This window comes from Meriones unguiculatus (genome assembly GCF_030254825.1).
Source record: "Meriones unguiculatus strain TT.TT164.6M chromosome 13 unlocalized genomic scaffold, Bangor_MerUng_6.1 Chr13_unordered_Scaffold_44, whole genome shotgun sequence".
In the NCBI taxonomy this organism is placed as follows: domain Eukaryota; kingdom Metazoa; phylum Chordata; class Mammalia; order Rodentia; family Muridae; genus Meriones; species Meriones unguiculatus.
In genome coordinates, this window is record NW_026843651.1 from 676,463 (window position 1) to 689,527 (window position 13,065).

General features: G+C 36.4%; 1 protein-coding gene across 5 annotated transcripts in view; it reads right to left on the minus strand.

Annotated features, from left to right (window-relative positions):
• Positions 1 to 1,268: 1,268 nt before the first annotated feature.
• LOC132651286 (zinc finger protein 120-like) overlaps positions 1,269 to 13,065 on the minus strand; it is a 34,884-nt gene continuing 23,087 nt past the window's right edge. For all 5 annotated transcript variants that reach the window (XM_060376519.1, XM_060376518.1, XM_060376520.1 and 2 more), the window contains exons 3-5: positions 3,872 to 3,998; positions 3,619 to 3,679; positions 1,269 to 2,371 (exon numbers count right to left, since the gene is read on the minus strand). In XM_060376519.1, coding sequence (XP_060232502.1) covers positions 1,753 to 2,371; positions 3,619 to 3,679; positions 3,872 to 3,998 — 807 coding nt within the window. In that variant the 3' untranslated portion in view covers positions 1,269 to 1,752. The remainder of the gene's footprint in view (positions 2,372 to 3,618; positions 3,680 to 3,871; positions 3,999 to 13,065) is intronic.

Below are 13,065 nucleotides of genomic sequence, written 5' to 3' on the forward strand. Positions count from 1 at the left end.
TTCCTCCAAAATAATCTAGTGTAATTGAATGCAAGCTGGTGGGTCAAAGATCTTAACAAATTTTTTATTCTAATAGATGTTCTTCCGAATGCATTCTTTTAGGTTCTCAAAGACTACTGTGATATACAAAGGCTTTAAGATGTAGCCCACACAGTAAAGCTTTTACTCTTATAGAATGGTAGCATGAAGCAGAAAACCTTACCATACTGACTACATTCATGGGGTTTCCCTGCAGCATGACTTTTTCTCATGATTTCAAAGAAAACCCTATGAAAAGGATTTACCACATTGCTTATTCAGAGGGTTTCACTGTAGTGTGTGTTCTTTTATGTATTTGGAGACAACTGTATTAAGAAAAGGCTTTATCACATGAAGACATGTGTAAGGTTTCTCTATACTATCTGACCATTTGTATACTTGAAGATGACTTTGATATGCAATACTTGTAAAAGCAAATTGTATGTGGGAACATGCAAAAGCAATTTGTCCTAAGTATTTCCTTTTAGTTACCAGCCTTCAATGATTTATAAGGTGAACATTAGTTTAAGTTCATAGTCCCTAGGAAAGCTGTAAACTTCCCAATAGCTGACCGAATTTAATTACTTAACTTTTGATGCCTAAAAAATGACTGTTCCATACCATGATTTCTGGTCTCCTTACATAATGACTGACCCAAAACACAGATTCTCTTTCCTAAAACATAATAAATTTTCCTAACCACAAAAGAACAAATGGATATGATTGTTTTCATTGTAAAACCTACATTTTGCATCAGGTAACTTCCTCAATGACGTAAACAAATCCCATATCCCAAAACCATGACTGATGGAAATAATTCAGTTGCAAAACAGTAAAGATGTTCATGGTTTTCAAGCTCAGAACCTCTGTAACTTTCTGGCTCATTGGATGGGTAGGCATCACAGTTCAACATTATGTGGTCCCTAATCAAACAGAATGACAATAATTTTTTTTTCATCTGTATTGACCTCTTTGAGTTGTATTAGATTCAGTGGACAGAAGAACACAAAAGCCTTACAATATTGATTATATTCAGATTTTCTCTCCATTGTGAAACTTTAATGATGAAACTGTATGATGATGTAGAATATAGATATGTGCAAAGATCTTCCATTTTAACACATTCATAAAATTTCTCACTGTATGAATTCTTTCATGATGATGAAGATAATACAAATGTGGAATAGCTTCACCATGTAAATACACTCATAGTCTTTCTTTCTGATATGAATTCTTTCATGACGTTGAAGATGATTGTGAACAGCACGTTTTTATTAGGAGATGACAGTTATGTGAAAAGGCTTTACCACAAAGGAAACATTAATAAGTTTTCTCTCAAGTGTGAGCTCTTTTATGTATTAGGAGATGACTGTTACATACAAAGGCTTTCACACATTGATTACATCCATAAGAGTTCTCTCCAGTGTGAGTTCTTTTGTTTGTATTAGGAGACTACTGTTACATGCAAAGGCTTTACCACCTTAGTTACATTCATAAGATTTCTCTCTAGTATGTGTTCTTCATGTCATAGGAGAATACTATTATGTCAAAATGCTTTATCACATTGGTTACATTCATAAAGTTTCTATCCAGTGTGCTTCTTCTATGTACATAGAGATTATTAAGGCATGCAAACTTTTGAACACATTGTTTATATTTACAGGGTTTCACTCCAATATGTGTTCTTCTTCAAGATAAGTCTTACATGAAAAGACTTCATGACATTAGCTATATTCATAAGAATTTTCTGCAACATAGATTTTTATGCCTTCGGAGAACATTGTTATCTGCAAAGGCTTTACCACATTGGTTACATTCAAAAGGTTTCTCTCCAGTGTGAGCTCTTTTATGAACAATGAGATTAATGTTCTGTGCAAAGGCTTTACCACATTGGTTACATTCATAAGGTTTTTCTCCAGTGTGAGTTCTTTTATGTCGCAGGAGCTTATTTTTAAATGCAAAGGCTTTACCACATTGGTTACATTCATAAGGTTTCTCTCCAGTGTGCGTTCTTTTATGTATTAGACTACTGTTACGTGCAAAGTCTTTACCGCATTGGTTACATTCATAATGTTTTTCTTCAGTGTGAGTTCCTCCTTTATGTCTTAGGAGACTACTGTTAGATGCATAGGCTTTACCAAATCGGTTACATTCATGAGGTTTCTCTCCTATATGTATACTTTTATGTCTTAGGATATGACTTTTATGTGCAAAGGCATTACCATATTGGCAACATTCATAGTGATCCACACCAGTATGCATACTTTTACATGTGTGGGGACTATTGTGATGTGCAAAGACTTCATCTTGAGTATCTTCAGGGAGTTTGTCTGCACAATGATTGTTTTCATACCTGCAAATATAATTGGCACATATGACATCTTTTCCACATTCATTACACTAATGGATGTTTTTGCCACATGACTTAATTTTGCAGTTTGAATTAAAGGTAAAGAAGAATTACAGTTTGAGTTTTCATCATTATTTTTATATTTACGGTGTTCTCCTCTACTGGTTGTTTTGCTGAGCCAGCAATCAGCTAAGTACTGATGAAATCATAGTATTGTTAGTTCTATAGCTGATCACCTGTCATATATTTTGTAAACATTTGTCCTTCCTTCCTTATCTATTGGAAATAATAACGAGCTAACAAGTGATAGCAGGGCGCAAAATGGAGGACAGAACTTCTGAGTGAGAGAGGGTTGCTGCAAAGGAGAAAGCAAATGACACACTATTCACCAGCATGACAATGAGGTTAACAGATGGACATGACCATGAACAAAGAAGTAGAGCTGGCCATGCATACGGACACTGTGCTAGGTTTGTTTTAGGGAAACAAAGGGTTCAGAATCTGCCCAGTAAATTGCCTAAGCTTTAAAATATCAAAAAGCCTCTGCATCATTATTTGTACTGCTGGAAGCTCTAAGTATCCCATATAAACATAATAGGTATCAATTTTTAAACATCTACTCAAAATGTGGACTACTAAACCTTTTAGTTTTTCTGGGTGGTACATTGTTTCTTTCAATATACACATATTAAAATGACTTGTACTCATTGTGATATATAACTATTAAAAGAATAATAATAAATGACATGGTTCCATGATGCATTCACACATTTGATTTTTGTTCATCACAGACATGTGCTATAGGGATTATGATTTTTCCACAACAGCATTCTTGACTCTAAAAAAAAAAAAACTGCCCTTCTCACAAAACTTAGCAACATTACTACAATTATATGAGTAAACCCATGTTTGGATATACTTTCATCACCTATTTACTGTGAATACATTTGGCAATACATGAGCTGTAGGAGACTAAACAAATTCCAGCTTTACCTCATAGCGCTAATGAGGAAATAATTTATATATTGATCTTGCATAAGTATGATTTCCTTGCACTCGTTCTTAGAGGAGTGCCCTGTAAACATACATCAAATACCTAACATGGAGGTATGTGGTTTAGTAACATGATAGTCATCATCAATAAATACACTTAAAGGAGTTCATTTACACTGTCCCTTCTCTTTCAAAATTTCAGAACATATTAAAATTTTCTCAGAACCATATTCATATCAGATTACAATGAAAATTACCTTGTGTGTCTTTTAGGACTTTGACAATGCTCTTCTATATTATGACTTTCCCAATTGTAGCCTAAAATACAGTAACAGAAAATGTATGATTTATTATTGGAAATAAGACAAAATTTAAGTCGTGCTCTATGGTCAATCAAAGAACCATTCACCTCATTCTTCCTCATCCTCAAGAGAAATTGTAGAAGCACTTCCATAATGAATAAAGTGTTTTCCCCATATTTTAAGAAGTAAAGAAAATTCACTGTCCTACCTATAGCAGTGAGGTTCCTGTAGGTCTCCAGCATTACATCTTTGTAGAGATTCCTCTGGGAAGGATCCAGCAAAGCCCACTCCTCTCCAGTGAAGTTCACATGCACATCATTGTAGGTCAATATACTCTAAAATATCCACACACATGTACAACAGAAAGCATGATACTTAGAATACTGGCGATGTATCCTTCATTTACAATATTTTCAATTTATTCTGATGATTCTTCTACTTATTTTCTGACACACAAGTTGTAATGTAATCACCAAATCTTTTTAGAAGTAAACTTAATAGTGAGGTTCACCTCTCTAATTTCTGCATCCTTTTAGTAGGATATAGCCTTGCAAGAGAAATGTCAATTAATAGGTAAAGAGAGAGAGAGAGAGAGAGAGAGAGAGAAAGAGAGAGAGAAAACAGATCAACAGTACTGAGCCCACATGAGAGAAATAGTATAAACGATTCCTGACTCTTATAAGAATGGGCAGGCTGGCTGTATTATCTGATGAATTTAATTCCAAAAATCACCCAAGAAACTGTGGCTGGTGTATTTCACAGAGCTGGATGGTAGACAGCTCTTTGCAATAAGTTCCAGGACACTCAGGGGAACATAATACGATTCTGAATAATATACAAAAATTAATCAAACAAACAAGATAAAAAACTTAAAGATCTTTCTCAAGTTTCTACAAAGAGTTATATATTCATTTGAGTTCTGCATAAATATCTAGAAACCTGAAGTGCCTCATTTTAAACTGTAATATTAATGTGATCATTTTTAAAATGAAATGTATGTTTGAACAATTACAAAAGGATAGTGAAAACTTTAGCAATTTAATAGGCAACATGGGGGATGAAGGTATGACTCAGTGGTTAAGAACACTGTCTGTTCTTCCAGAAGACCTGGGTTAAATTCTCAGCACCCACATGACAGCTAATAGCTGTCTGTAACACAATATATTCAATTAAATACTCACAAAACAAATCTAAGCACACATCAAAGATATGCATGATGAACAAATTGGCTTTATCTCAGGGATACAGGGATGGTTCAACATATGAAAACCCATCAATGTAATCAACCATATAAACAAACTGAAAGACCAAGATCACATGATCATCTCATTAGATGAGAAAAAGCCTTTGACAAAATCCAACATTCCTTCATGTTAAAAGACTTGGGAAGATCAGGCATACAGGAGTCAGGCACATACTTAGCATAAAGAAGCAGGAAAAAGCAAGCTGATAGCCAACATCAAATCATTTGGAGAGAAACTTAAAGAAATTCCATTCATATGAGGTACAGGACAAGGATGCCTCCCCTCTCCATATCTCTTCAATGTACTCCTTAAGTCCTAGCTAAAGCAATAAGACAACTGAAGATTATCAAGGAGATACGAATTGGAAAGGAAGAATTCAAAGAATCACTATTCATAGATGATTTAGTAGTATACCTAGGTGACCCAAGAAATTTTACCAGATAATTCCTACAGTTGATATACAATTTCCAGAAAATGGCTGGGAACACAACTAACTAAAAATTTCATTAGTCCTTCTGTATACAAATTAAAAATTAGCTGATAATGAAATTTGGAAAAAATACCCTGAACAGTAGCTACAAACAACATGAAGTGAAAGACCTCTATGACTAGAGGTTGCCAGAATGTGTCACTCAGAATAGAAAACAGAACAAACAACAGGAGTGGATGAAGAGAGGGAACTGGGCAGAAGGTGGAATGTGGAGGGAAACAAATGTGGGTATCAGATGTGGGGAGAATTGTAGTAGGAGGAGAGAAGGCTGAGAACAAGAAGGGAAACTGAGGTGGTTTCTCTTTGGAGTCATTTGACAGGGAAGGTTCCTGAGAGGACCTGGGTGTGACTCTATCTGAGACTTCTAACGGAGGTACAGGGGAAAAGAGATATGGAAAATGATGTTACCACCTCTTAGCCACACAGGACTAGTGGAGAGAGGGAACAACAACTGAACCACAAAACACACGATCCAAAAATAACCCTGCCTATAAGAAGCTTATGGATAATGATGTAACAAAGACTGAGGGAAAGTCCAACCAATAATTGGGCCAACCTGAGTCCCACCTTACACTACAGAGCCAGCCAATGAAACTGTAAATGTTGCTTTGCTGAGCTTGTAGAAAAGAGCCTAAACATGCCTGTTATCTCAGAGGCTCCACCCAGCAGCCAATGGAGACAGATGCTGGAACTTGTACCTAAGCATGGGGTGGATCACTGGGGGTCTTATGGAAGTACTGGGGGAAATATGGAAGAACCTGAAGGGGATAGGAAGCCACAAGAAGACCAACAGAGACAAGTAACCGAGATCCGGGGTAGGGTTTACAGAAAATGAGACATTAACTAAGGAGCATGATGCATGTTCAAGGCATAGGTCTCTTGAAATTATCTGTACAATGGGCAGCTTGGTCAATGTGGGTTGAGTGGTAAGTGGAGGGCACTGTTTCTAATAGGAACTCTACTGCCCGCTTTTAGATAATCTCCCCCTGTCAGGCGTACCTTGCCTGGCCTTAGTGGATGAAGATATGCTCAGTCCTGATGTGACTTGATGTGATGCAATAGGGTGACACAGGGAGAGTAGGGCTCCATTTTTCTTGGGGGGGGGGAGGAAGAAGGGTGAGGGTGGACTGAGAGTAGGGGAAGGAGGGATAGCCTTTGGATGTAAAGCCAAAAAACAAAATAATTTCTTTAAAAAAATTAAAATACTTAGAGAGAGAGAGGGGGGGGGCTTGAGAGGGGATAAGGGAGGAGGCTGTAGCTGGGATACAAAACGAATATAATAAATAAAAGTAAAAAAAGAATAATATTAATACATTCTCTGAAAAATCCAGAGTGAAAACTGGCAACAGGACCTTGACCATCAAATTAGAATGGTCAAAATAAACCCCCAAAAGTGTCATCAACTCTTCATATGTCTGTCATAGCCTAAGAACACAGTCATATTACACACATATAACATGCTTTTATGAAATAAATCTCATTGTTGTGGCATTACCTATCACCTCTAGAATATTCTCTTACAAGGCAGAACTTCAGCATGATGTGCCATATAGTAACAAATGAGAACATAAAGAAGTATGTAAGTTTAAACAATACATACATACACACATACATTCTATTAAGCATTTTAACATTAACATTGGTAAAATATGTTGACAAAACAGAACACATTGGGGGTACATCTTCCATCTTTGCACATCAGAAAGCTGACACATGAGAATCAAGAATTCAAATGTAGTCTTGACTAATTACTAACATTCAAGCCAGGTATGAAAACGAACATCACCATCTAAGAAATCAGTCCCCAATTTTACCTCTACGTTAATTAATTCTTTAGATCATGATCAGTACGAGAAATATTTGAGGCCAAAATTACCACACAAATGACCTCTAGCTTACTTTTTCATGGAGGCTATTCCACTGAAATCCTATGACCTCCACTTCCTCTATATGTACTACACTCAACCTACTGAACTTCCAGGTCCTACAGGAAGAGCCAAATAAGCTTTGGATTTTGCCATCCCAAGTCCTGATATTTTACACATTCCTAAAAAAGCGAACATTCTGAGGGCTGTCAGGAGCAAAGTCACTTTGGCATAACTTTTTTTTTCTCCTAAAATGATACTGTGCTACTGTGATTGAATCCCCTAACCACAAACATCTCAGGTCATGTACTGGTTTGCTTGTTTGGTCAAGTCAGATCAAACTCCATAATTTTTGAAGCTGAGGAAACTCAAATTTCATGAAAACTTAGGCAAAGACCATGGCAATTATTGTTTCCTGCCTTGCTCTCTTGTTTCTTGATCATTTTGTGCTTAGCTAGCTTTCTTATCCAACCCTGGGCCGCTTGCTCAGGGATACTGCCACCCTCAATTTAAGAGCCTTCTATAGAAATCATCAGTCAACACAATCTCTCACCTACATAGAAAACAGCCATTTTCTCATTACTTTATTTATTTATTTTTTAGTTTATATCCTGCTTGCAGCTCTGTACATCCTCTTTTCCTGGTATCATCCTCCCACCCTCTTCCCCTACTCCTCTTCCTCTTCTTCTCAGGCAAAGGGAGCCTCCCCATACCATCTCTCCTCAACACATCAAGTTACATATGAACTAAGTGCATCCTTCCCTGAGGCCAGACAATGAAGCCCAGCTAGGGCAAAGTGATTCATAAACAAGCAGCTGTGTCCATGTCACTAGTTAGCTCCCATTTCAAAGGCTAGGTGACCAACATGAAGACATGTTGGATATGTGTAGGGTGCCTAAGTCCAGCATCAGCCATTTTATGATGGAATGCTACCAGCTGAATTTACCATGGAAAAAATAACTCAGAATTTTAAGCAGGATTATGGAGAAGTATTACACATAGAGACAAATATGACTTCTGTACTTACTTTACAATACAACAATGAAAATTGTGCACAATTTTTGTGAAAGAACACAGCAATCCAAGAACATAAGCCACAAAATATAGTCACGATTTCTTCAAGATACCTAAGGAAACTCAACCCAGAAAAATTTCAAGTAGACATGTACCTCTGATTGTATACATATAGAAATTAAATAAACAGAAATGTAATGACTCCCACAAAAATAACCCAAATTAACCCCTACACTATTCTAGATACAACTGATCTTTACTTTTAAAGTCCCCATGCTCTAGACCTCTCTCTGTAAATGGAGGTCACCAGAAAGGTGGGCTATATGGCTGTAGGTCATTCCCCCTAGTGATTTCAGGCAACCCCAGTCCTACTGATTCCCATAAACAAAGCAATGTTAAACAGTAATTTTATGTCTTGTTATTGCCATATGTATTCCAGCACAAGATGTGAAATCTGTCCTATGTAACTGCATAACACCATATACACTTGAGACACCTCTGCAGCTCAGAAACGACTTTTAACCCTGGAAGTGAGTTCCTTAAACCACAACATTGTGGCTGCTGTTATTGGAAAGATAAAAGGATGCTAATCAAATACTCATGAAGTTTCATCTACATTTCTTCCTTGACATCATTTTTTAACCTATTTGTAAAACTGAAATATTTTTCACAAAAAAAAATTAATTAGGAAACAATGTTTAAAACTTCCAGAAATCTGACCTTCATTTTTTCCAAACTGTCTTCCTACTGCACACACAATAGCCAGCTCATTATATGTCTCAAATAGGTAATTTATAAACTCTGCTGTGTACAGACTTTAACTTAAGAATTTAGAAATTTTAACCAAGAGAAAGGCAAAGTCATGCATCTGGGGAGCAATAGACTGGGATCAATGTGACCTGAGCCAATAAAGCTTGTCTCAGAAATATTTTTCCAAAAGGCTGAAAATGCAGCCATTACAGAATTAATATCCACAACCAGGAAGAATGCCACACACAATTAAATGGTTAATTAAAAGAGTTCTCTTTAATAGTAGCATGTGTCCAGTTCTAGCTAATGGTATATGAGAAGTCAGCCTAAAGCTGATTTTGTACTCCATACATGCAGTCTTCCTTAAGTCTCTTTTAGGATCCAGGTTATATATTAAACAGTTTCAATATGGGCTGGAGAGTTCAAGTCGAGCCACTGAGTCAATTGGAAGATTTACACAGCAAGAGAATTCTCAACAGTAGAATCTCAAATGGCTGAGAAACACTGTTCAGGTTCAGCATCCTTATCCTTTAAGGAAATGCAAATGGAAACTACTTTGAGCTTTAATTTTACACATGTCAGAATGGTGAAGTTTAACAGGACAAGTGACAGCTCACTCATACTGACAAAGGTGTTGGGGAAAGGGAACACTCCTTCATTGTTGGATGGAGGTCAAACAAATACAGCCAACATTGTATTTTCTCAGACAACTGAGTTGTTGTCCCAGAAGGTCATTTGGAAATGCCCAAAAGCCAAGGCTAATATTAGGACAGAGCATTGATCTCTCAAAAATAACACCAGGACCACACTGTGGAGGAAAACTTACACACAGTGCACTGAAGGTGGAGAGGTGGACCAGGGGCAGGCTGAAAGACTTCACCCCTATATTCTAGTCTCTTTAGGGTGAGACTACTGTACAGGCTACTGAAAGAGAAACGTGGACAGAAACCCAGAATAAAAACCACTCCACCTAAAATCTGTACTGCTTGCAAGATATAAAGTTGGCGTGGTGGCACCAAATATGCTTGAGTGGTGAGCTAATGTTTGGTTTAACTTGCACCCTAAGCCATGGGATGGAATCCACTCCCTTCATGGCCAGGAATGTCACAGAGACATAAATGACAAGCATTGCATGAGCATGTATCAGCACCAGGTCCTCTACTGAGGTGTTAGCTCTGTATTTTTATGGGAATCGTAACATTAGCAACGGGCATAGCTTTGACTCTCTCACCTGCTCTTGAGAATCTTTTTCCCCTATTGGGTTCCTTGCCAATCCTCAGTGTGAGGTCTGTTTGTTTATCTTTTGTATCTTGTTTGGTGTTGTTTGGCAGTCCTATCTTGGAGGCCTGTTCTTTTCTGAAAAGGATACAGAGTGGAGGGAGTGGAACCGGGGAAGAAGGGAGGTGTTGGATGTGGGAGAAGTGGAGGGAGGGAAAATTGGTCAGAATATATTGTCTGAGGGAAGAATCCTTTTCAATTAAAAGCATTAATTCAATTTTCCTACCTAAAAAAATGGAAAGAAGGGAAGCAAAGAGAAGTGAAATAGTGAAGACAAGGAAAACACTATCATGACGTAGAGTTATTGTTCTGTGTGCATAGAGGGAAAGCATCACTCAGAAGTTTAACAAGCTTATTCTTTAGTCCCATCTAGATCTATGAAATCAGAAGTTTTGCTCTCACCAATGTGAAATACATATCATGCAGGTAAAAAAATGGTAACTTTCTGCTGTTATGTGGAATTACAGGGGTCCCTGCTCACTTAATTCCAAAAGAGTACTCTTTCTTCTCTATAATAAAAACTAAAGTTTGAAACTGCAGAGGTGGCTCAGCAGGTAAGAACACTCTCTGTTCCTTCAGAACTCTTGAGTTCAATTCCCAGCAACCACATGGTGGCTCACGACCATCTATACTGTGGTCTGTTGCGCTCTTCTGGCATGCAGGCGCACATGCAGACAAAACACTAATTAAATAAATAAAATCTTTAAAAATAAACAACCAAAAACAATGTTTGAATAATATTCACAATAATAGAAATAAATGCATAATGTTATACACTATACAATATATAGTACATTAAGTATATACAAACTGATATTTTAAAATGTTAAGTATTTAAACATGTTTTCCCAATAAAAATAAAAGTGTCATCATCTAAGGTGGGTTATCTGATCAAAACAAAACTAAGAAAGGTGTTACTTGTCTAAGACTATTACATTTTTATTCAACTGTAATTTATTGTCATTCTTTCAATTCAAACAAAACAAGTCAGTTTCTTAACTCATTTTCACTTCATGCAGCATGACTCATTGGCAGAAAGCTCTTATACCATCAAAATAAACCAACTTTCTGCATTTTTATAGAATATTGTAAAAGCACATTTGCTTTTTATTTCTGTAACAACTTTTGCTCTAAAAAGGCTGATATTTGATTTTCCTTCTCCACATACCAACTAAAAAAATGTTACAAAAATTCTTTGAAAGTGCTTCACCTAGGTTGTGTTGTTTCTGCCTTTCATTTTCTATTGCGAACATTAAGGTAGACAAGATGACTGAAGGTCTCCGTCCCAATGGACAAATGGGAATGCAGCAAGATTGAAATCAGAGAGAGAGAGAGAGAGAGAGAGAGAAGTTTGTTGGTTTAACACTGCTTATGCTGTAATTATATCCTGTTTCATGACTAATACAGCACTGACTGTGAGACTTTTATAAGTATGCAATCCTTTAACTATTGCTATTGTCTTCATTTATTTGCCATACTGTCCTCCTGAGGTACCAAGGGTGACCTCAACAAATGAAGAATTAGGTTATTTTGAAAGTTATACCACCACGAATATAAATGCAATAAGCATGAGATTTCAGATACTACTTTAAAACCAATCTAGAGTACATGAAAATTTACTAAGAAGACTGTTGGGATCCATAGCAATTCTGTCATTTTATGAGCTCTGTGCAATGTAGGCACACATAAACATGGAAACAATGAGAATGTGTGAAAACATGGTTTATTGTGTTGTTTTTGGTAATGAGGGGGTGTGGGTGTAGGTAATATCTGCAAAAGCATCAGATTACATACATTAAATACTTGCATTTTACATTGACTATAAAACTACTTGATGTTACTTAATTTTAGTTCATATCCACAGGAAATCCCAAATTCTGCTATCAAAAGTTGATTTGTATGCTAATACACGATCCCATATCATATTCAAATTTATTGTTCAATTCTGTACCGTGTGTTATTTTCACTTTTTGTCTTCTCAAATTATACTTGGTGGGATAGCTTTTCTGACCATAACAATGTTTTTTGTGTCAGTAAATTCTATACTTGTCTTCGTCTTCTTTCTATAGATTGTAAATTATTTCATATCACTTTCAATTTTATGTACTAACTGTAGTTTGCTAAACAAATTATTTATATAGGATAATATTATTTACCCTTTTATACTAGAGTAAATGACACAAATGGAATGATGTATTTAAAAATAAAAAGATGTTGGCTATTTTCTCTTTCAACATGAATTCAACAGACTCTAAAGAAAATTTCTATGAATTTCTAAGAGGAAAGCTGATTCCAAAGCTATATCCCATGAAAAACGACACAGAATTCCAAATAGGATTATGAAGGAACACATGGGCAGCTGTGACCTCAGAATGTATCTCAGAGCTACAACTACCAAGAATGTGTACAACAGTTTTGACAAAATTAGGAGATGAAGAGAAAAAGCCAAAACTGTAAGCTTAAAAATATATTCAAATTTTCCTCAAAAGACCCAAGGAAACTCTGCCAGGAAAAATGTGTACTTGACCATGTATACTTTTGGTTATATGTATATAGAAATTAAATAAACACAGACTTCAAAACTCTTACAAAAGCAATTCAAACTGACCACTAACATACATTTCTGACCCACTGGCTACTGTAGATCGCTCTCGAAAAGGAGAGATCACATGCTCTGTGTTCTGGAGCTCGGTGTAGAAAAAAGTGATCAAAAAAGTGGGCTATGATTCTACAGACCCTCTTGCTTCCTTGTGGTTTCAGG